The sequence below is a fragment of the Euprymna scolopes genome, chromosome 1, assembly GCF_053919585.1.
Source record: "Euprymna scolopes isolate OS-2025 chromosome 1, ASM5391958v1, whole genome shotgun sequence".
NCBI classification, from domain to species: Eukaryota; Metazoa; Mollusca; class Cephalopoda; order Sepiida; family Sepiolidae; genus Euprymna; species Euprymna scolopes.
In genome coordinates, this window is record NC_136482.1 from 111,289,321 (window position 1) to 111,315,678 (window position 26,358).

A 26,358-nucleotide genomic window follows, 5' to 3' on the forward strand; every position below is an offset into this window, starting at 1 on the left:
ATTTAACTACGACTATTTGTTTGTTTTCTTATTTAGTATTTATTTACTTATTTATTCTTCTTCTTCTTCTTCTTCTTCATCTTATTATTATTATTATTATTATTATTATTATTATTATTCTCAGTTCTCAGAAATGTAATTCGGTTTTTTACTTCTCAGAAATCTACTCAAATTTCTTAAATCTTCATAGAACTTTAATTATTTTTCTTAGTTCTGATTTTTTTTTTTGCATTCTTTGACAGAAGAGAAATAATAATAACATGAGTTTATAAAAGAACTACCAGTTGGTTATAATTCTTATTTCTTATTTTCTTTTTCAGCCTTGTGCGCCCTGCCATGTCTTAAATGGCCTACAGAATATAAAAAGTAAAAAGTGAACATAATGTAGAATCCTGCTTGACAAGAACAATGTGTGCATGAAGAAACTTCCAATTACCTTTAAGTTTAAATTTACATGATATCATGGTGCTTACGACAACTTTGAGAATTTCTATATATTCTTTCGTTTCAGTACGATTTAGAGTATATAAAAATCTCATTTTTTTTTTTACTTATTCTCATAAATCTTGTTTTCGTATTTAAGTGTTTCTTCTGTGGTGATTCGCATTTTTATTATTGGTAATTTTATTCCCAGTGTGTTATTATAATTTAACTACGACTGCGTGGAATGACATCCGAGTACACTTGTATTTTCTGTCTGCGCTTGAGATTGTTTTATTTTGTCCTGCTAATGAGGTTGGTAGTAAGTTGAATACTTCCTAAGTGCCTGCGAGAATAAACTGTTGAAATCAGACTTCAAAAGTCTAGCAAATCCGTTTTGAACCGATGAAGAGATTTAGACATGCAACCTGAGCTAAGTATCTCTGAGAACGGAATTTAAATTTGCTTGTAAGATTCCGTACGCTTCTAGTCAGATGACTTGAAAGAGAAGCATGTGATCTAAGATGAAATCTTATATTTTACCAACTTGTTGTGCATACATTTGCATTTAATATACTAAGTGTACAGTAATATTAGAGATGGGTGTCTAAAAATAGGAGTAGTATGATAAAAATTTATTCGCTCTACAAAATATTATTACATATGTATAATTACTTGTTTACACTTCCGGTTAAACCAGTTTCGTTTAGACAAAGTTTACCATTCTTAAAATCTGAACACAAAGCCAGAAACATCTGTGCAAAAGAACATATGTTCTTAGTAGATTACATTCAGTTACATGACCAGGGAGCAGTATTCTTTTCCTTGTTTTTCTTTCCTTTTTACATCAATGCTATGAATATCAAACTTTCTCCACAGTAATTTCTAATTTTTAACCATGCCACTTCCATAGATTTTAATTTTAAACTGAAATTCTTCTATTTACACATTTTTACTAATAATTCACTGCTTATCAAGGCCTAAAGGTCACTCAAGGGTAACAGTTAATTAGACTGTGGGACAAGATCGTGAGGATTATTAACTATGGTTGTAACTGATCAGGATTCGATTATTTAAGAAGACAACTCAACAAGAATTTGTTTACATTGGACTTGAAAACGACCATGATGTTGTCAACTTGGAAGCAGCCCTGTGGCAACACACGGATAGTTCTAAGAAAGTTTTGTTTAGTTTTAGGCACACAGAAGCAGCATGAGAAATTAGTGACAATGTTTGGAGATAGACAAGATCCTGTTGTGAATATTTTACAGTAGGAAATATGGATTGGAGCTCAGTTAAGGACCAACGAAGTGCCTTAAATAAGTTTTCAGACTATGTTTGTACAGGCATTTAAAATTGTCATAGACTCTAGAAAATTCAGTATGCTATTGCTATAGATCTTATGAGATGACTGACCGATTTTTATGATTCCGGGTTCAAATGAATAACTACAGCAGAAACTGAAATACACTCTACTAAAGTCTGATTGTCACAACTGGTGAATTTCAACAATACAATCTGGACATGAAGACACTTTAGAAGAACGATATGCAATAAAATTCTGTTTTAAACTTGGAAAAATGCCACAGAATCATATGGAATGCTTCAGACTATTTTTGAACCATCTTGCATGAATCGAGTGTCAGTTTTTGAGTGACATAAGAGATTCAAAGAAAGTAGGAAGTCTGTGAGCGATGATGAGAAGTGTTGGAGGAGTAAGGAAGTCAGAACACCAGAGTTGATTGTCCAAATAAAGAATTTCATGGATAAGGACCGCCGTGTCTATAGAGACAATAAGTGCATAGTTTGATGTCAGTGTGAGAAATGAACACGCAATTATTCGTGAGGAACTGAAGCTGTGGAAGATTTGTGTGAAGTTTGTCCCAAGGTTGCCCCATCCTTGTCACAAACTATTTGACCATCATTTGGGCATCAACACTTCCTCACCCTTTCTATAGTCTTGCTCCCTATGACTTTTGGTTATTCTCTACGCTTAAGGAAAACCTTAGCAGCTGTCATTATAAGACAACTGAGGAGATGAAAGAGGCTGTGACGAGGGCTATTGAAACACTCACACAAGATGACTTCCATAGGCCTGCCAGAAGTTGTTGGAAAGATACAACAAGTGCATTGCAGCCGGAGGAGATTACTTCGAAGGGAACTAGAGTTTCATGTGTGTACTATCAATAAAAGTGCTTATAGGAAAAAGTCTGGAAACTTATTGAAGGCACCTTGTACCATGAAAATAACACAAGAGCAAAACAAAACTAGCAATGTCTCCTCTGTGAGAAAGAGACTACAGGGAAGAGAAGAGGATATCCCCTACTTATCTGTACTGATATCATTGAAATTCTAACAGCAAGCTTATAAGTTGACAACTCTGTGCATAGTATTTGGCTTCTGCCGAGCTCATCACACAATTTCATTAGGGATGTTAGCAACCTTAACATGGTCCTTCCTGTGAATAACATTTTAAAAACAAATGAAAGCGAAAAAGAATAGGTCAAATTAATTACAACAAAACAGAAACACTGTAGCCAATAAACCGTTACTCTGTTGTGATGTTATGTGCATATTCTAAAGAGCTCCACCACATGCTTGAAAACCAAATCTCACCGCCTATTACGGTCTTGGACTAGGGATGAATTGCTTTGTTGTGCCCTAATATATATGAATTATCACATTATACTGAAGTATTTGCTAATGGCATCTTCTAAACTGGATAATTATATGGTTCACCAAAACCTGTACACTTTTACAATTCTCCAATCATTAGAACAGTGCACCTTCCTGTTGTTAAGAAGGATCTTCTGTGTAACTGTAATGTCTTCTCTGCTGTCGATGGTTGTCACAACAACTACTGCAAAGAATAGAAGGATATTTTTGCAAGGTTTACTCCTCTAGATCTGCCCTGTTCTGTCTGTGCCTATGCATATTAACAGGCTTACCTTGTGGATTTTTTTGGTGATTTATATGAATTGCGGCTTTTTTTTACATTCTAACAAAAAATCACACTCATCTGGTTTGGTTGTCTGTTTTACAGCATATCAAGCTTCAATTACTCACTAACCATAATGGAAGCAATATATTAAGCCACAAATCTCTATTCATGGAGCCAATATGAAAGCCATAAACAAGTTTACTTACTTGGGCAATACCTTGTCAGTGGCAGTACACATAGACAATAAAGGTGGCTGCAGAATAATCAAGGTTAGAGCTGCATTTGGATGTCTCCTATCCACTGTCTGGGAGCATAGGGGAATTCGGCTGCAAACCAAACTTCAGATATAGAGATTTTCACCATCCTCATGTATGTCTGCTAGACTTTGATCGTATATACCAGACACACTAAGAAACCGAACCATTTCTGCATAAATTGTCTCTGTATATTGATGAAAGTAACGTGTAAAGATATAAAATCGTTGGACGTGGGTTAGAGTTAGTGTCAGGGTTAGAATGGCATAGTAAATAAAATTTACATTTTGTAAGTAAATAAAGTAAAGAAGAAATTTCAATTAGAAGTTAAGTTAGAAAATTAAGCTAACGTGTCAAGAAGTTATTTTCACTTGCTCCTGTTAAATCAATGTCCCATTTTTTAGGGGGATGCGTGACTAATCTTATAGATACCGCCGTGGATTATGAAATCAGTGATACTGAGTTTAAGTCCAATCACACCTATTATGGCCATTTATGCACTACTACTGTTGGAAATGGTATGAACCTGCAATAAAGCAACTACTTGATTCTAATTAATTGCATAAAATGAATCGGTTGCAATAGGTATTGTGTACGTCAACATTAAATAACCCTGAAGGGGTAGATTTGCCGTGAAACAAACCAAACATTTTTTTCTAGACAAATTTCCTTAATGAGATTTAAGGGTCTAACTTGCTGAACTGTTTCACCCATGAAATGAATTCTTATTTTTCCCAATGTTATTGCTAGCGAACTCAAATGTAACTTGCTTGTTGTACTGATAACTATGATTTTTGTTATTGTCATATCAACCCAGTCAGAGTGATAACGAATCCAGTCATTTTAATGATAATAAAAAAATAATACAAAATTTTATAAATTAATATGTTTTTTTAAATTTCAAGTTCTTAATACTTTTAAATATTTATTCATCGGATTTTATTTTTATTAGTTATTCAGCATAAAAGTTGTGTGCATACCACTGAACACAGTTTCATGTTATTCTTAGCACATATACTATTTAATCCATAGATGGAACACTGACAGGTACTATCACCCTCGAACAGAGTTAGCATGCCAATAAATGGGAACTTAGAAATTTTAACATACTCCCAAGAAGCTTCAAAATTAGTCCTCACCACTGAACACAGTTTCATGCCATACCCAGAACAGATTCTATTTAATCCATAGCTGGGATCATGGCAGGTACTACGACTCCGGGTTAGAGTGGACCTGGGAGTAAGGATAACTTACAGATGGTTTCATACTCCTAAAAATTCCAAATTATAGCGTCACTATCGAATACAATTTGATGACATTCCCAGGACATAACTATTGTGCTATTTGTAGTAATCATTATAACTTATACCAGCCTTTTCTTCTCATTACATATATTATAAAATATAATTATCTATGGACACATGTCTTTTCATTATTTGACTAATTATGGCTAAATCTAATGAAATTCAACACCGGAGCTCTAGTTTGGACCTGAAGCTTTACTAAGTCAATCCCTGCTAGTAATCGGTATACCACCTTTTTTGTAGATGTCATTTATTTAATCTTTCTAGGTTTAACCACGTTGATGAATTATATGATTATGAAACACGTGTTTGTGGATAATTATTCTTTTAAAAATATGAATGTAGCTCCCCCTCTAAACGCATCACATTGGTGAGAGAAAATTATTCCCAATTAGCATTCAGGGCTCCTGAGATGTTGACACCAACACATGATAGATACTTGTTTTAAATCGCCTAACTCGGCGCGGTATTTATTAAATCCTACATAAAAAAGCAAGGCAGTTTCAATGGATCGGAAATCTTTTATTAATCCTTTATCTTATGGACATCACTTAAGCTATTCATTGTTAACAAGAAAGATGTTTGCATTGCAGGTTCTTTTTTTAGTCTATGAGTTGTCATTTAAAATAAGCTTCTCATTTAACATAATCGCCAATTCTGTATTTTCTTTATGCTGAATACAAAGAGATGACACTTTTGTTCACTTGTCATCCAATCACCTTTCAGCATCTTACATCTTGTCATCCAATCATCTTTCAGCATCTTACGAGCAAAAAATTTAAAGTATTTAACTAAAAAAAACAAAAAAAAAACAAATCAAACTGATTGGCTGTCACCATCTGCTGCTGTGACACTAGAAGATGTCTAACAATCCAACAGAGCCATAGTCTTTCTAGAAAGTTCTGCTGCCGTTCAATGCAATTTGAAACTGGCATTGAAGTCAAGATCTTCATCCGTAATTGACTGCTGCTAGTTATTTGACATGCGTGTCACTTCTTCCGCTTGGATAAAAAAAAAATCACCTTATCTCAGAATACCAATTCAACAGATGGACATGACATTTCTGAATTTTCTTTTAAATTGCTTCTAAATAAGTGTTTGGCTTATTTAATCCCCCCCCTCTCTCTCTCTCTCTCTCTCTCTCTCTCTCTCTCTCTCTCTCTTTATTCTGTTATTACATTCATGGAAGGTGCTCGACTGAGCTCTTCTCTCTGGTTCCTCCCCTATAAAGCCTTCATAGCAAGAACTTCTTTTTCTACCATAACGAAAAATAACTTTCCTCTCTTTTGTTGTGTGCCTAGCATTAGGCGTCATTTCCATGAACAGGGCTTCCTGTCTGTGGAACATGTTATTATGGGACTGCTTCCCTACAGACTACAGCATAATCGTCCTCAAATCCAATGTAAACAGATTCCGGCTATATATCGTCCCCACAAATAAGCAAACTTAGTTCATTTTACTAATCAGCCACAATCCTCTCATGAGTCTCTTTACCTTTCAACTACATATCACCCCATCTCTTTAACCCTTATCCTCGAGTAACCTTCAGCCTTAATAAGTGGTGAACGTTTAGTAAAAAAAAATCAAAGTATACCCTATATATACGTTGGTTGGTTTGTTATTCTTTGAATTGAAAAAGTACTGATACCTCCTTCCTTATATAATGGATCATGGTGTTCGACTAAGTTCTAACTTCTGGTTCCTTTCTTATAAAGCATTCATAGCAAGAACTCGTTTTCTATCACAGCGAAAAATAACTTTCCTTTTTTTTGCTGAGTGCCTAGTGTTAGACGATATTTCCATGAACAGAGCTATGGTGTTGATTTGTTATTTCTTGGGCTTTATGGCCGTTTCGGAGAATGTGCTGATATCCACTACCTTATACAACGAACCATCTTGAGTAGCATGTGAATGACGAATATGCTAGCCTAAAGGTCCACGATAGTAGCATGGACCGTTCCCCGTATACATTACAAGCCAGTAACCCTACTTGTAGCTATCTATTACATTGTTCGCTTTAAGTAATAAACCCTTTTATATTTGAATGTCAGCGCTCCAAGTAAATATCTGTTGCGTAACAGTCATAAATAGTAATTTTTTTTTTATTTCTCATGAGCAGTTTCCATAATGTCAGGAGAGAAAGGAAGAGAAATTAAACAAAAGGGAAAGTGTTTGTGGAAAGTTTTTTTCAGGGAGTTGGTGCTGCTCTCTCACATACAGTGACTGGTAGTCACAAACAGGCACCCATCTGGTACTGACCAAGCTCAACGTCACTTAACTTCAGTGATATAATAAGAACTTGTGAGTCAACGTAATTATGTCGTATAATTTGATAAAATGAAATGACTAACTTTTCACTGAAAAATATTAAAGTGAGGTGATAACACTTTTGATATCATCAATGATTAAGGATATTAAAGAAATGATTATACACACACACACACACACACACACACACACATGTTTAACGAGTAAAAGTTATAGGCGGTTTATTTAGAATGAGTCCCTTATGTCAAATTGTTGAATATAGTTGAATATGGTTAAATGTGTGCTTATATTTGCATTAAATACCAACTCCTATTAATCACTAACTATGCATCAAACGGATACTGTAATAGTTTGCTGCACCTTATAACAAAGGTTCTTACAAAATTTTAGCAAAAATGGGACAGACAAAGAGAAATATGATATGTGTGTGTGTGTGTGCGTGTGTGTGTGTGTGTGTGCGTGTGTGTGCGTGCAAGGCAACCACTGTAGACCTCACAATATTATTGATATAAATAAGTTAAAAATAAAACATATTTCTTTTTGTTTTATAAATGTCAAATGCAGACTTCACAATATTATTGGTATAAATAAATTAAATGTAAAAATATTTTTAAAAACATACGTTGACACACTACTTGTGCATAATTTGAACCAGACGTAACAGTGTCCGATCGGCTTTGCTAGGAACATGACGGCAACCACTGAGCTTCGCCGATTAGGAATGCATAACAAACGCTACTCCAAAAAATTAAAAAAAAAAAAAGGAAATGAAGGAAACATAATAATTTTAACAGAAAAAATAAACAAAACAAGAATAAACCAAGAAACAACGACTTTTTTTTTTTACAAGGTGGTCACTTATCAAGGCCCAGAAGCCACTCGGGGGTAAGGGTTATTGTGTGTACAGTACATTGGTATTGGAGATTTGATAAAGTGTCTTACTTAAGGAGGCAGTTCATCAGGAATTTGTTTATGTTGGACTTGAAGACATCCAGGTTGTAGTCAGGTGGGAAACAGGCAAACGGAAGAGAGTTCCAAAGGCATGCACTTCTAAGAAATAAGCTTTGTTCATGGAATCTATGTTTTGACTTGGGCACAGATAAAGATTGGGGAAAGTTATTGACAGTGGTTTCAGCTAGATGGGTGTTTTTCATGAAAGATTGGTGAGGGGGGATCAGAGATTGGAGCTCAGATGAGCACTTGCTATGGAAGTAACAATAAAACAAAGACAGGCTCGCAACGTCTCTTCTGAGGGAGAGAGGTTGCAGGGAAGAGAAAAGGGCATCCCCACTAAGCTACAAAGTCTATTTTGTACTCTGTCAAGGCAGGAGAGGCTGTTTTTAGCAGCTCCTGCCTAGATGTGGCAGCAGTACTCCATCCTTGGACGTACTTGGCTTTTATATAGATAGAGAATTGCATCAGTAGTGAGATATCTTCTAGAGCGGTAGAAAGATCCTACCATTTTTCCAGCAACCTTGGCAACTAACTTGATGTACGTGTTCCATTTCAGGTCAGGAGTGAAGGTCAAGCCCAGAAGCTTATCAAAACATAGAGCTTCCCCTAGACGAGAGTCATCCATTTCAATTGATGCCAGATGGGGATCAGAGCGTTGATGATGTAAAGATAGGAGCTTGATTTTAGATGCATTAAAATTAACCAGCCACCTCTCCCCCCACTGTACCACGCGCTCGAGATCATAGGAGAGAGAATCAGAAAGAACTTTGTCATTTACGGCCTTTGATGTGTTGCCATAGATGGCCGTATCATCAGCATAGATGTCAACAAATGATTTAAGTATGTGTTTTAGGAGATCATTGATGTAGATCAGGAAGAGAGTTAGGCCCAAGATGGACTCCTGAGGGACTCCAGCATTAATACTGAGGGCCTCTGATTTCTGCCCATCAACCACTACTCTTATGAGCCTATCAGAGAGAAATGATTTAATGATTGAGAAAACATTTTCAGTTATATTGTAGCTGGAAATCTCGTGAAGTAGGCCCTTATGCCATATCTTATCGAAGGTTTTTGATATGTCAAGAGCAATTGCCCTAGAAAGGAAGCTTTTGTCAAGAGATTCACTAATCCTATGAGATATAACCGTCAGCACATCTGCTGTAGATCTGGCAGAATAGAAACCATATTGCGTGTAACTAAGAAAATTATTTCTGCTGAGGTGGTTGACTTCTTCTCTATTTAATATGGATTCCAGCAGCTTACTTATGACACACAGGAGACTTATTGGTCTGTGCTGATAGGAAGACGACTTATCACCTGAATTCTTAAATACAGGGCATACTGATGAGGTTTTCCAGCATGTTGGGAAGCACTTCTCCTTAAAGTAACGTAACAAGTTTAAAACTTTTTTTTTCTTTTTTTTACTGCATTTTTTTTTTGTTTAACGAAAAAGTTAAAAACAAAATAGATAAGCAAATTTTTTTTTTAAAGTTTTTGTATAACAATTAAAGAAACTCTTTTTTTTTTTCAAAGGAAATTTTTTTTTTTTCAAGAAAAAGGTTAATAAAATATGTTTTTTTTTTTCGGTAAGGTGAGGCTTTTTTTTTCAAATTGTCAATTTTACAATGAAAGAAACTTTTTTTTTTTTTCAAGAAAAAGGTTAATAAAGTTTTGTTTTGCTTTTTTTCGGTAGGGTGTGACTAGACAACGTTCTTTTTGGAAGGGGGGGTGCGTTATGTTTACGTAAACTTTTCTACCGATCGCATGAGACGATGGCAAACTAGGGTGAAAAGAGACAGTGGATGTGCAAGAAAATTCACCAACTTTCCAAAATGTGGTTTAGGATGGACACAAAAGAGTCATACCCAAATTTTTGTCTCTACATAAATTCCGAAAGGTAACTGTCAAGAAGTTCCCGGCTATAGTTCACTGTTAAATTGTGAAACCCTTCTCCTCCCACTCTGCTGTATGCTTTCCAGCAGTCTGACACGACCGTAGTTCCCGACAGAATATATTGTTTTATAATAGGAAGAAGGGTTTCAGCATTCCTATTTGGCACTGCGACGAAGAAACCTTCCTTCTCCGTGGGGTCATAACCGCCGCACACTCATAGTGGTTTTAGTAGCCGCCCGTATTTCCGACGGTTGAATACTGATTCGTCTATTTCGACGGTACACGCCAGGCCACCAATCTGCCAGGGATGTTTTAGGAATAGTCACGACATTTTTTCAGTCAGTAACAGTATGCAATGACACAACCCACATTCTTGCGTAATATTTTGTTTGGCTACCATGTTGTAGGCCCACAAACAAATAAAACGGATAATGGTGGTGACCTTCTGCTTTGAGTTTTGGGAAAATCTTCCATCCCGTATGAACGTCCATTGTCGGCATTAGGTGTGTGTGCAACGCCACCCACAGCCATACTTCACAGATCTTTGCTTTGCAATAATAGATATTTGCCACATGAAATACAGTTTTTTGGGTTTTTTTGGGGGGGGGGGGCAATTAGTTCTTTTCCTGGCAGTACGACACCGTTAGTCCAGGCGTCATCAAAACTTTCTCCAAACAGGTAATATTCATCATTTTTTTTTTTTTTGGGGGGGGAGACAGTTTACAGAAAAAATGTTTCACAAGTGTGCTGCTTATTGAATTTAATAGTTTTTTTTTGCTTCTTCCAATTTATTTCGAAAAATTTGTCTGCTAGTTTCTAGTGCATCATTGGCTGACCGACATCTTACATCAGATTACAATCAAACCCGAATGCATGACGTCATGTTCCGAGCAAAGCCGATCGGACACTGAGTTAGGTCTGGTTCAAATTATGCACAAGTATAATATGTGTGTGTGTGTGTGTGTGTGTGTGTGTGTGTGTGTGTGTGTGTGTGTGGACCTCACAATATTATTGATATAAATAAGTTAAAAATAAAACATATTTCTCTTTTATGGTAAATGCTGACTTCACAATATTATTGGTATAAATAAATTAAATGTAAAATTATTTTAAAAACATACCTGGACACACTATATATAATTAAAGATATTTCATTCATTTAAAAATGCCTAATCACGAAGAAAACATTTTTTCTAGCTCCTTGGCCTTTTGGCTGAGATAAAATTGTAGTATCTGCTTCCTACAACATCAGCACCATTTGATACCAAAGGTTTTGTGCAATTATCTCCTTTTAAAATTCAATGCTAACAGTTTTTTGAAAGTGCTATCGTTTTTAATAAAAATCTCTTTACTTAATTGCAATAATAATTAAACAAAAGTACTGTTGATGAAATTATTGCGTATATACAATATTATTCATTAATACATATATATTACATTCATTTATTTAGAAACTTTAAAAAAGTAATATGCAAATGAGCTATACTGAGTTTGGCTTGAGAGCATTTGAGAATTGGTATATATACGATGTAAGCATATTATAGACACATGATTATTTAGATTTATATGTATACTAGCAGTCCAGCCCGGCTTTGCTCGGGCCCTATGTACTGTTCATAACTTTATGTGCATATATATATATATATATATATATATATATATATATATATATATATATATATATATATATATATATATATATATTAAAAATTTTGACACATGTCCAGGTAACCTACATCTAAAATTTCAAATATTTAGACCCAAAATTGGTGGAGGAGTTTGGTAGAGTCTGCAAAGGTCAACTCTTTCAAGTTTGACCTCTTGGCAGCCAAATTTTGATAACGAACATTTGAAAGCCTTAATTGAATCTGATCCCTGCAATAAGAAGTTGCTGTTGAACTCGGTCAACCACTCAACAGTCGTTCGCCATTTAAAGCAAATTGGGAAGTAAAACAGTTGGATAAATGGGTGCCGCATGAATTGAACGTTAATCAAAATAATTGTCGTTTGGCATAGTGGTTGGATGCCGGAGAAGCTCCATAACACTTCCTGAAGCCGAAATTACACTAAAAAAAAAGGTTATGGTGACTGCCTGGTGGTCTGCAGCCGATCTCATCCATCATAGCTTCTTGAATCTGGGCGAAACGATTACAGCGGAGAAGTACTGCCGACAAATTGATGAAATGCATCAGAAGCTTCAACGGATGTGCTCGAGATTGGTCAATATGAAGGGACCAATTCTCCTTCATGACAATGCTCGCCCGCATGTTGCTCAACTGACCCTGCAAAAGCTGAACGAATTGGGCTACAAAACTCTGCCTCATCCGTCATATTCACCAGATCTCTCACCCACCGATTATCATTTTTTTTTCAAGCATCTCAACAACTTCCTGTGCGAAAATTGCTTCAAAAGCCGAGATGATGTCGAATTGGCCTTTAATGACTTTATCGCTTCCAGAACTCCGGATTTCTATGCTAATAGGATAAATAAACTTGTTTCTCGTTGGCAAAAATGTGTCGATTCTAATGGTTCTTATTTCGATTAATGAAGTTTATTATGAAAAAAGTTATGATCTTTTGAAGTTGAACAAAAGACTTTTTTGCACCAATCTAATAGTATTAATGATACATTTTCCATTTGCAAAAGAAAAAGAATTATATATATATATATATATATATATATATATATATATATATATATATATAAAATACATAGCCACATACAAACTAATGAGAAATATATATAAACTAGGATATATATATATATATATATATATATATATATATATATATATATATATAAAATACATAGCCACATACAAACTAATGAGAAATATATATAAACTAGGATATATATATATATATATATATATATATATATATATATATATATATATATATATATATATATATCCTAGTTTATATTTCTCATTAGTTTCTAGGCGTCAGTAGCCGTAAGGTTGGCTATATTTAGTTTAATTTAGTTTTATGTTAAGGGGTAAAAAGGAGTTGAAGAATTTTGTGAAATTTTAACTATATGTATTAGATATTAATTAATAAATATTCCCCAAACTACAGTTTCTTTTGCGTATTTAAATTTTTTTAAAGGAATTCGACAATTCTAACATATCAAATTTGAATTCAATTTAGTCCATAGTAATTAAATAATATTTAATCAATTTCAATTTATTCTTAAGACCCCTTAAGTATTAAATTTTAGACATTTTTAAAAATCAAAATAGTGTAGTGGATTTTGATCGAAATTAAAATAAGAATTCTACATTTAAGGTTTAGTATCACTGTATTTTGTTTAGGAATTATTTTAGACTAGCCTGGGTGCCCGGCGTTGCCCGAGTGTTTGAAGGTGTGTGTTGAGCAAAAAAAAAAAAAAAAAAGTGGTAGTAGGTAAGCAGGTTCGAACCCGTACTGCAAATAAGGAAAAGAACGTGAAAAAACGTGACGTCTTTGCTGTTGCGCCCATCGCCAAATTGGAAGTGACGTAGGTTTAAATTAAGGCTAGTCAATCGAAAAGAGGAAATGACTTTCGAAAATATCGTTGAAAAAAGCGACGCCTCCGTAGATAAGTACCCAATTGAGGGTGACGGAATTAATGTTTTTAGCCAATTTTTCGATATTTGTCGTCCGAAGGGTCGAACTTCAAAATGATACCGATCACATGAAAATCGGTCACCTCCGTCTAAAGTTTTAGGCATACATACATACATACATACATACATGCATACATTTAAACAGGCAGGTAAAATTTATATTATAGATGAGGATCGATAATTTCTATTATTTGGATTATTTAAAGTACTGTTCTCATCTTGGATGTTATTCTCAGAATGTCTCGGTCGATGTAACCTCCTATCTTCTTCAGGACACGTGGCATAACGGATAAGTAATAATCTTAATCCTTATCCTCGAGTGACCTCTTGGACTTGATAAGTTGTGATGCCTATATAAAAACAAAATCTATTCTAAATGGCAGTTTTCTTGAGGTCGAAAGTTCATGTCTGTCCGAACAAGAGCAAGCTATCCCCGTCGATTAAATAAAGGGGTTTGTTCAAAATTCCATACAGATTTCTGAGTTCGACAGAAAGATTCCCAAGTTTGACAAGATGTACTTAAAGAAGATCAGATGTTACATCAGTCGAAACGTTGTGAAAATAACATCCAATATAAAAACAGTCGTTCGAATAATCCAGATAATCCACATTATATTTGGATTTTAATCTTCCTAAGACATAAAAGTAGCGCAAAACTGTTCCTTTCTGGGAATTAATTTTGCCCCCTTCTGGGGTGGATAATCTTCTAGTTAAAGTATATTGAAAATGGCAAACAAACGGAAACAAACGTTGATTAACTCACATTTAGTATAATAATAGATAAAAGATTAACAGAAAAGAGTATTTCTAGAAAGTTTGAAAATTTGTGTCAAGTCGATGAATTGTGTCTTTTTTATCATTACAAAGAAAAGAATTATTTAAGAAAGGATGGCAAAGAGATTTTGTTTTAAAAATCAGAGCAGTGAATAAAACAAAATGAATTTAAAAATCTAAATAGTCGCGATATCTTTCAATCAGTTGCGATTAGTTCGAAGAGCACAGGAATTGAGGAACGGGAAAAAAAAAACTGAACTAAAATTAAAAACAAATGTTGAGTATAAAAAGTATAAAAAGTATAAAAAGTATCTAAATAATAAAAATAAAAAAAAGTGTAAAATAAATCCACAGTTCTCATTCCTTTACATTTTAACTACGAAAACTCCTTTAATGAAGTAATATATTTTTTTTTCTTTCGTTTTATTTCCATCTTTTAAAATTAAAACTAGAAGATTTGATAACAGCGTAAAAGGAAACTTGAGAAGCAATTGAAATTTAGAACAAGGATTTTTGCAACACAAGTTTCATATCTATGAATTTAGTTCATTTATTACAAACAACCGGCTATGTTGGTTGGTTGGTTGGTTGGTTGAGAAGACCGATTCTTGGATTATAAAATAAATGTGGAAATCTGGAGGTGTAAAACCAGAGGAAAGTGGAGTTAGCTAATAAATCTTGTATATAAACAATCAACAAGGATATTTGACAAAGGAATTTAAACATAATCTAACAATTGAGACTTAAAAAATGTGGGACCGTTTGGCTAAGGGTGACAGGCGATAAGGTGTATATGGTGATATTAGAAAGGAATCCAGTCATAACAATACGTACAGTAATAAAATATATGGGCTTTTGATATACGTCTTCTAAATTAATTAATTCCTTTCTTAATTTATTTTCTTATCTTGTAATTAACAGTATATCTTAATGCAATCTATTACTGATTCATTTAAATATCTTGTGTGATAACAGTTGCATAACAATCATTATCGTTTAATCATGATATCACTCTCAAGAGATCCTCCCCAAAATAACATGGCTCCTGGCAGTTAAATCAGCTTTCATAGTCTGGTAAAATCTTGCATGTTTTAAACATGCTTATCACATAAAACGCCCTGTTTTTTTTATTTTATTTATTTTTTTTTTTTTGTCACAATCGGGCATTTATTCTCATACTGACAACATTTCGGCAGGCATATTTTCTAGTTTACTTCAAGTGCTTTTGTCGTAGTCCTCTGTGCATTTGTAGCGAACAATGAGATGAAAATGATATGAAAAAGATTTACAGGGTGGATACGATGGATGTGAGTTTTAAAGACAAACTTAGATCTGATGACCTCAGAGGATGATTAAATCTGGACAGTATAGGGAAATGTGTAAAGAACAGAACAGGAGACTTCGTTGGTTTTGTTACATTGAAAGAATCGGTGAAATTTCTGCAGAACAGTTGAAGTAGCAGGGTCAATTGTCAGGGAAAGGCCATGGAAAACATGAGAGGCAGTGAGAAGTATGGATTCAAGAGAAAAATGAATAAGGATCTGGTCAGAGATAAGTTAGTGTAGAAGTCAATTTCGAAAAGTCTTCCAACACATGCCAGCATGTGAGACGGATGTTAGATCAAAGATGATATTGATGACAAGAATACGAAAATTTACATACGTTTGAATCTCTATTGCTGCTATCTTCTAATATTTAACTCCTGCAACACTATCATACAGCCCCACATTAGTTACCCGGATGTGGTATTTCAAAATTAACCATTTATTTAATCCAACGTGTTTGAACTCGGATGAGCTGATTATATAGTTCGAGTCAATATTCATTAGACCACTCGGACCCCTTTACCCAATGATTGACATTATATTAAATCAACATAGAAGTTACTACACTTAGTGGAAATAATGTAAAACAGTTTTCTTATTGATAAAAACATATGTTCTTTGTTTATCTAAAGAAGAAGGCACATATGAATTGGTTGTTCCCCTAATCCTAGTGTATTCTTTCTTGGTTCTTCTATTTTCTTATTTTTTTATTATTATTATTATTAAGTGAAGAGAAGAAAAACTTAAGAGCGAAAGTTAATTTTTATTTATTTTCAAAACATCGGCCGATGTTTCTAATTCATAACTCATTAGCTATTTCCTACTTTTCAGAAAAATTCGGCAAGGTGGCGCTGACGGTGGCGAAGTGAATAGCGATGCAGACTGGTATACCAAGTTCAAAATTCAGTCGGTTTCATAGCACCATTTTCGATAGTAAATACCTGATGTTAGAAAGAATAGGGGAAACCAATGACAATAACAGAATAAGCAATTCTATTTGGGGGGGGGGATTTTTTGCTTGTCAAAATATGGACATCAGTTATTTTTTCTCATACTACCGGGTGGAATGATATAATTGTCGCCCTAGAAAAGACATGATTCCATTTCCGTTTGATAAAAATCGGTTTTCTTTTTTTTTTGTTACAGACCGTCTACTAGTTGGACAGTTGTGTACAAATCCAAAGAGTGGTAGGAGCCTTGTATTATGTTTGAAAGTGGCACAATGTTTAACAAGTGGGATCAGAGATGCGCCACTGTACAACTCATGCTCTCTACCGATTCAAGTTATGACAACAAGACCATCTCAAAATGCAAATCCGGACGGTTCAATGCTTGTGAGCACAACTCAATAAAGTTTCCAACCACGGTTATGGTCTTTGGTGTGGTTCCAAGTGAGGGCCACAGCATGCCAGCTCACATCTTCGAAGTCAGCTTGAAAGTCAACACCAAAGTGTATCTGGATGTGCTGAAGAGTGTGGTGATCCCCTGGTGCAATCAGGTGGCTGCTGGTAGATCCTGGGTGTGGCAACAGGACTCGGTGCTGGCCCACAAGTCCAAAGAGACCCAGGCTTGGCTTTAGAAGGAATGCTACGATTTTGTGCCCTTCTCTCACTGCTCCTCCCCTATCATCCTCAGACCTGAATCCGTTGGACTGCTTCATTTGATTATACATCGAGAATATCACCAACATGACCTCCAACAACACCAAAGCCAGCCTGATCGCTGGCATCCGCCAAGTATTTGCTGAGCTCTGGCGACATTTGTGGAAAAAAGCATGCTCCCAGTTCCGGGCCCATATCGAGGCAATGATTGAGACTGAAGGTGGTTACATTAAACAGATGTCAGCTCTACTACATAATCAAGTTACCTGAACTGATTTTTTCAATAAAACTTTTAAAATAAAGCTGTATTGTTGTTTTCTTTAGGACGACAAATTTATCATTCCATCCTGTAATCTATTTTCAGCTAGTCACTTTAGTCTAATCGCTATACAAATCCCCATAAACTTAAAACATTAATAAAAATCATATTATTTGAATTATTCAGACTATACTATTCTTGGTTGCGATTTTCACACCATTTTCGGTGATGAACCCATTTACCTTCTTGTGAACTAAAAACTTTGACAGCGTTTATAAACATACTTTATTAAGTTGGATCTATTGCAACCTAAAGTGCAGCCAAAAAAGAAAAGAAGCGGAATCGGCAGATTACATTTAAAACAAAAATAGACGTTTTTAATTATTTATTTCAAAAGAAAACAAGAAAATAATTAAATAAAAAATAAAATAGGTCTTACCACCAGCATGTTTCTGAAGGAACACTTACCTGAAAAAGAAAAACAAAAGAATATATATATATATACATATAATTTAGTTTGGAATAACTAAATGAAAAAATATAAAAATAAGTAGATAAAAAAACATGGGAAAATAAAGCCTCTTTAATATTAATTATACATTCGTGTTCAAAGTAGATACACAAATTAAACTTGGCTATAGTTAAAAAAGGGATCATATAGCTGCAGTAATAAGTCGGTACCTCTGAATTCATTCTGGTAAAATCATCTTTTATTTATTTGACCTAATAAATGTAGATAAGAGCATTAAAAACTATTTTCAACAAAGCGAGAAAACATCATCGGTTGCAATAAAACGAATAGGGAGTGAGATGTGATAAATTAAAAGAACTAATTAGTGTGAAGTCAGAGATGACATTGCTTAGCCAAAAAACAATCCTAGAATGTACATCTATGAATTTAGCCTGATGATTTAAAGAATGAAACAAACGATTTTGTGTAGGTAACTTGCCATAGGTATAGTTTTTAATATATATATATATATATATATATATATATATATATATATATATTTTTTTTTTTTCATAACTTACTACCTAGTTCTACCTATGCATTGAGCACTGTTGAAGTAAATACTGAAAAATTTACGCATAAAATTATATCTCTGTATATCTTAGGATGGGCCAAATTAATTTACCTGAACAGAACAGTCTTGAACTATTTTTATGTCCTCTACTGAAAAGAAAAATGAAGATATACTCAATTTTAATTGATATCTAATCATTATTATTAAAATTTCACAAAACTCGAACGCATCTGTATGTTCATAAAGAACTTAAACCCCTCTTTTGCATATTACATGGAAATAAATATAACCCACGTTACAACCTAACAGCCGTGTTTCAAAAATTCATATTAATCGGTTACTTAGTTTACAAATGAATCATGTACCTATAAGCATATAAACATTTTTTTTAAATTTACTCCAATTATTTTTAAGAGATCATGGGGCTCCTTCCTAGAAATTTAATTAATTTATTATTTAATTGATTACAATTTAGATTTATATCTGAAGGCTCTTTTTAAGAATAGACGTGGTTCTCTTTATGGTTGCTATCTGTATTTTGTTTTATTTTTTTTACGAAGGAGTCACCACTTATCAAGGCCCGGAGGCCACTCGAGGATAAGGGTTAGTAAATGTGCAGTAGTCAATGGGACACTATCATAGTAATCATCATCATAATCATGCAGTCCATCAATTCTTACAATGACTAGTTGGGGTCACAGTGCTTTATCCTTCGGTGTTGGCGTAGTTTCCCTCTATTACCACAGGACATTCCACTTTGGCTCCAAACTTGCTTGCGCAGTTTAGGTGCAGTATCTGTTGTGCATCAGATAGGCACCCTCTGAACCTCCAATGCTCATGTCCAGTGGAGCGAACCTGCAATGACTGGCAGCAGAGGAAGCTGCAGCTTCTGGCCGAAAGTAATCTCAGTAAGGTAAACAGTCACCCTATCGTGTCCGCTACTATGCCTTTTCTTTCTGGATGAGGTTCCATAGCCTTTTAAGGAAAACTTCAAGGCAGCAGTAGGATTTGAAGTCAGAGTTCCCATCTCTTAGCCTTTTGCTGTGATAAGGCCCACAAGGCAGTGGTGTTTGATTTTGGGGTTAGTTCCCCTAGTCTTCGCCCAACTAAGGGCACCCACAAGACAGTGGGGTAGGGGTTGGTAGTGTACCAGGGCATGTCCACACATCGGTAGGCCATAATGCACTACCTCTGGGGTCCCCTATTACTCCGAGATCTCCTACAAGTTTAGCCTGGGGCTGCAAGGCACCCAGTTATCGTGTGTGGCCAACATGGAGACTGTAGGAGTTCTGATGATGAAGAGGCTATGTACTGGCAGGGAAGACTTATGCATAGCTACTCCCTTTTCACCACGACGTTAACCAACAGTGTTAGCTGCAAGCGAGATGGCATGCAAGCATGAACTTAACACTAACTTATACCTAACACACTAGACGCATCACATCCCCCTGTCGGATTAAGAATCCAAATGCACACACTTACATAGTAATCATTAGTAGTGGAAATTTGGTAAATTGGATTACTAAAGGGGACGGCTCATCAAGAACTTGTTTACGTTGGACTTGAAGACAACCATATTGTAGTAAGCTGATGAAAGCAGGCAAACGGAAAAGAGTTCCACAGGCGTGAAATTCTAAGAAAGAAGCTTTATTCATGGAATCTGTGTTTAGGTTTAGGCACAGATAAAGAGTGGGGGAAATTATTGATAGTAGTTTCAGATAGACGAGTGTTTTCAAATGAGAGCTTGTTACAGCTTGGTCTTCTAGAGATTATTTCCAAGTATTTTTTCTGAAGGTTTTTTGTTTTTTAGATTAATTATCCACATTACAACCAGTATAAGGTTTAGGTCTTTCAGAGACCATATCGTTTTTAAATCCTTGACGTAAATACCCCCGATAAACCTGACAAGCAGCAAAGTCCCACCCCTACACAGCAGAGATCCCTAGATGTAAGAAAGCCTTCTGCTTTAATAGCTTCTTCCCCAGAACTGATAGATTTTGGAATTCCTTTCCAGATTCCTGCTTCACCAACTGTACTGAAATGCAGGAGTTCAAATGTAATATAAACAGACATCTTGCTGCTCAACTCCCTATATAGTATCCCTACAACTTGTGTCCTTGATAGTAACCCTCTACATCAAAATGGCACTGTGCCTTGTTTGGGGTGAAAATGTGATAAAAAAAAATCATTCTGTATGCGTGTTTGTTAAATTGTAAATGAACCAAAAAACATGTATATATAAGCGCGTAAATATGAAAAGAAAAAATAGAATCCCCCCCAGTCAGTTTTCAATAAATCATATTTCATATAAGTCTTCATAAATACTCTGTTAAAAGTTTTAATTTAAACATTTTTTATCAGTTTACTTATATTTTCCAGTTGCGAAACGATTTAATTATTTCATATGCAACTGCAAAAACATGAAACGGCTGTTTTTCTAAGAAATGAATGCATTCCTTTAAGATGAAAATAAAGCGTCTTTCGTTAAAATGCAAAAAGATCAGGGAAAGTCAATTTTCCATTTATATTGAACATAAAGATTATTCTCCACTTTTGATGCATTATTTATTAAATTCTCTCTTCCATTGACTGAGAATCTTAAAAGCTATACAAACAGAAAATTAAAGTTGTAAGAAAGTAATAAAGAGCGCAAGATGGTTGTATGCTCAATCTGTTAAGTCCAAAGTAGCTGAGCAGCGGCTTGGTTCCCACCAGTTTTGGCAAATAGCAAACAGAATTCTGAACAGAAGCGTGTACTCCATCCCAACTATCATCAATGGACCTGAGGTAATCTCGTCAGCATCAGACAAAGCCAAACTCTTTGTCAAGAACTTTGCAGCTAATTCTACCTTTTGCGATCAAGGCCGCCAACCCCCTATATTTCCTCCTGTATCTGAAAACACACTATGTGAGATATGTATATCTGTACGTGATGTTGCCAAGCTAATCAAAAACCTTGATTCCAGTAAAGCAACTGGCCCGGACGGTATTCCAATTATAGTACTCAAAAAACTTCAACCTGAACTAGCGCCCATACTTACAAAACTATTTAAACGTTGTCTTAAGGAGAATAGTTTCCCATCTCCCTGGAAAATTTCATCAGTATGCCCTGTATTTAAGAATTCAGGTGATCGCTCATCCCCCTCTCAGTACAGGCCAATAAGTCTCCTGTGCGTCATGAGTAAGTTGCTGGAATCTGTGTTAAATACAGAAGTAATCAACCATCTCAACAAAAATAACCTTCTTAGTGACACTCAATATGGTTTCCGTTCTGCTAGATCTACAGCAGATGTGCTTACAGTTATATCTCATAGGATTAGCAAATCTCTCGACGGTGGCAATCTTTCTAGGGCAATTGCTCTTGACATATCTAAGGCCTTTGATAGGGTATGGCATAAAGGTTTACTTCATAAGATCTCTAGCTATGGTATAGCTGGAAATGTCTTCTCAATTATTAAATCATTTCTTTCTGATAGGTTCATAAGAGTAGTAGTTGAGGGGCAAAAATCAGAAGCCCACAGTATTAATGCCGGTGTCCCTCAGGGGTCCATCCTGGGCCCAACTCTTTTCCTGATCTACATTAATGATCTTCCAAATCACATCCTTACATCATTTGTAGACATTTATGCTGACGACACTACCATTTATGGTAGCACATCTAAGACAGTAAACGACCAAGTTCTCTCCAATTCTCTCTCCTCTGATCTTGAGCATGTAGTCCAATGGGGAAAGGAGTGGCTGGTTACTTTTAATGCATCTAAAACCAAGCTTCTCTCTTTACATCATCAACATTCTGATCCCCATCTGCCATCAATTGAAATGAATGGCTCTCGTCTTCAGGAGGCCTCAAGTTTTGACAAGCTTCTGGGCTTGACCATTACTCCTGATCTTAAATGGAACACGTACATCAAATCTGTTGCCAAGGCCGCTGGAAAAATGGTGGGATCTTTCTATCGATCCAGTAGATATCTCACTGCTGATGCAATTCTCTATTTATATAAGAGCCAGGTACGTCCAAGGATGGAATACTGTTGCTACATCTGGGCAGGAGCTGCTAGAAAGGACTTGTCCTGCCTTCATAGAGTTCAAAATAGACTTCGTAGCCTCGTAGGAGATGTCCTTTTCTCTTCCTTGCAACCTCTATCTCACAGAAGAGATGTTGCGAGTTTGTCTCTGATGTATCGTTATTTTCATGGAAAGTGTTCGACTGAGCTTCAATCTATGGTCCCCCCTCGCCAAACTTTCACAAGAAACACTCGTCTAGCTGTAAACACTATCAATAATTCCCCCCACTCTTTATCTGTGCCTAAACCTAAACGTAGATTCCATGAACAAAGCTTTTTTATTAGAACTGCACGCCTGTGGAATTGTCTTCCGTTTTCCTGCTTTCCGGCTGACTACAATATGGTTGTCTTCAAGTCTAACGTAAATAAGTTCTTGATGAGCCGTTCCATATGTTATCAAATTTAACAAATTTTCATTACTAATGATTATTATATTGTCCAATTTCTACTGTACACTCTTTAACCCTTATCCTTGAGTGGCCTCTTGGCCTTGATAGTGTGTTGATGCCTATGAAAAAAAAAAAAAAAAAAAGAAAAGGTCCAATGTGAACAAGTTCTAATTGAATCGTCCCCCTAAGTAATCCAAGTTACAAAATTCCCACTGTTTACTATGCTAAAATCACAATGACTAATGTATACCTATTAACCCTTATCCTTGAGTGGCCTCTGGGCCTTGATAAGTGGTGACACCCATGTAAAAAAAAAAAAAAAAAGAAAAAAGTTATACTAATATGCTTTTTAGAACGTGAGTTATACTTAAATGCTAGCAAATATCCGGTGCTGTCCAGGAAGGAATGAGGAATCTTATGTACGTCTTGTCCTCATTATTATATATATATATATATATATATATATATATATATATATATATATATATATATATATATGTACATATATATATATATATATATATATTACATGGTATTCACCACTTATGAAGGACCAGAGGCCACTCGGGGATAAGGGTTATTGCGTGTACAGTAATCAATGGGATAATATCGTAGTAATCGTTAGTAATAGAGATTTGATAAAGTGTTTTACTTAAGACGGCGGTTCATCAGGAATTTATTTATGTTGGACATGAAGACATCCAAGTTGTAGTCAGGTGGGAAACAGGCAAACACAGTGATCACCACTTATCAAGGCCCGGAAGCCACTCAGGGATAAGGGTTATTGCAAGTACATTACGTTAGTGAGGAGATTTGATGAAGTGTTTACTTAAGGGGGCGGTTCATTAGGAATTTGTTAACATTAGACTTGAAGACATCCAAGTTGTAGTCCGGAGGGAAGCAGGCAGACGGTACAGAGTTCCAAAGGCGTGAAGTTCTAAGAAATAAGCTTTGTTCATGGAATCTACGTTTTGATTTGGGCACGGATAAAGAGTGGGGAAAATTATAGACAGTGGTTTCAGCTAGATGGGTGTTTTTCATGAAAGATTGGCGAGGGGGGACCAGAGATTGGAGCTCAGACGAGCACTTGCTATGGAAATAACAATAGAACAAAGACAGGCTTGCAACGTTTCTTCTGCAGGAGAGAGGTTGCAGGGAAAAGGGCATCCCTACTAAGTTACCAAGTCTATTTTGTACTCTGTCAAGGCAGGATAGACTGTTTTTAGCAGCTCCTGCCCAGATGTGGCAGCAGTACTCCATCCTTGCACATACTTGGCTCTTATATAGATAGAGAGTTGCATCAGCAGTGAGATATCTTCTGGAGCAGTACAAGGATCCCACCATATTTCCAGCAACCTTGGCAACAGATTTGATGTACGTGTTCCATTTTAGATCAGGAGTAGAGGTCAATCCCAGAAGCTTGTCAAAACATGGAGCCTCCCCAAGACGAGAGCCATCCATTTCAATTGATGCCAGATGGGGATCAGAGCGTTGATGATTTAAAGATAGAAACTTGATTTTAGATGCATTAAAAGTAACCAGCCACCTCTTCCCCCATTGTACCACGCACTCAAGATCAGAGGAGAGAGAATCAGAGAGAACTTTGTCATTTATGACCTTTGATGTGTTGCCATAGATGGTCGTGTCATCAGCATAGATGTCAACAAATGATTTAAATATGTGTTTTGGGAGATCATTGATGTAGATCAGGAAGAGAGTTGGACCCAGGATGGACCCCTGAGGGACTCCAGCATTAATACTGTGGGCTTCTGATTTCTGCCCATCAACCACTACTCTTATGAGCCTATCAGAGAGAAATGATTTAATATTTGAGAAAACATTTCCAGTTATATTGTAGCTGGAAATCTTGTGAAGTAGGCCCTTATGCCATACCTTATCAAAGGCCTTTAATATGTCAAGAGCAATTGCCCTGGAAAGGAAGCTTTTGTCGAGAGATTCACTAATCCTATGAGATATAACCATTAGCACATCTGCTGTAGATCTAGCAGGATGGAAACCATATTGCATGTCACTAAGAAGGTTATTCCTGCTGAGGTGGTTGACGACTTCTTTATTTAATATGGATTGCAGCAACTTACTCATGACACACAGGAGACTTATTGGTCTGTACTGAGAGGGAGATGACCTATCACCTGAATTCTTAAATAGAGAGCATACTGATATATATATATATATATATATATATATATATATATATATATATATATAGTAAGTTATGAAAATATATATGGCAATTAAGCTGCACAGAATATTCCACATTTCATCCTCGTGAGAATTCATCAGGCTTATGCAAAAAATTGGGGTTACCGCACATTTTTATAAACGCACATGGTATTGAATTTTCTAGTTAGCCAATCAGCTTCTTAGTTGTAACCGTACTCATCCTAATCAGCCAATGAGTAGGCACTTAAAGGACAAAGGTACAGTTGACTTCAAGTCCACCCTTTTCCCTTTGTGTGTTTTTTAGTGAGCTGATCTACTTTCAACCTCGGTGTAATTTTAGATATGTCATTTTGTGTTTTGATTTATACTTTGGATATTATGTTAGTTTTTTTTTTTTAATAAAATTATTTATGAATAAGTGTGTTTATTTTATTTTATTTTTATCTTCTATAGTTAATTTTTGAAATTGACGTGAACATTAGGATTTTCTATAGTTAATTTTTGAAACTGATGTGAACACTAGGATACTTCAGTAAAAAGTCAAATATAAATATGCAAAATATACAGAGGAATAAAAGGCGAATCAAATTAGGCATAGGTTGTTTAAACAATTACATTCAATTTAGCTTAAATTTGCGGATTTTGAAAAAATGACAAGTGTGGATTTGTTTTTTGCGCCACTATATATATATATATATATATATATATATATATATATATATATATATATATATATATATATATATATATATAAACAAACGGCATGCTAAGCAAAAGTAAAATTACTCATCGACATTGCTAAGTAGGTATATAATTAGTCAGAAAATATTTCAGATTTCATCCCAAAATTGGAATATTTTTTAATAATTCTTATTATATCATATTATATTGTGCGGTTTTTTTTTTGTTTTTTACAAAGGAGTCACATTTATCAAGACCCGAAAGCCACACAAGGTTAAGAGTTAATGAATGTAAGGTAGTAGTGTAATCATCATTAATAATGTAGATTGTGTAGAATTTTAATTATTTAAAGGAACATCTCAACAAAAACTTGTTTACATTGGACTTGAGGACTACCATATTGTAATCGACTGG

General features: G+C 35.2%; 1 protein-coding gene across 7 annotated transcripts in view; it reads right to left on the bottom strand.

Annotated features, from left to right (window-relative positions):
- LOC145265262 (kelch-like protein 5) overlaps positions 1-26,358 on the bottom strand; it is an 879,607-nt gene that overhangs the window by 413,274 nt on the left and 439,975 nt on the right. For 3 of the 7 annotated variants that reach the window (XM_080121443.1, XM_080121361.1, XM_080121212.1), the window contains exon 2: positions 18,041-18,069. The exons of the other annotated variants lie outside the window; for them this stretch is intronic. In XM_080121443.1, the coding sequence (XP_079977569.1) occupies positions 18,041-18,069 (29 nt within the window). The remainder of the gene's footprint in view (positions 1-18,040; positions 18,070-26,358) is intronic. 7 annotated transcript variants of the gene reach the window in all.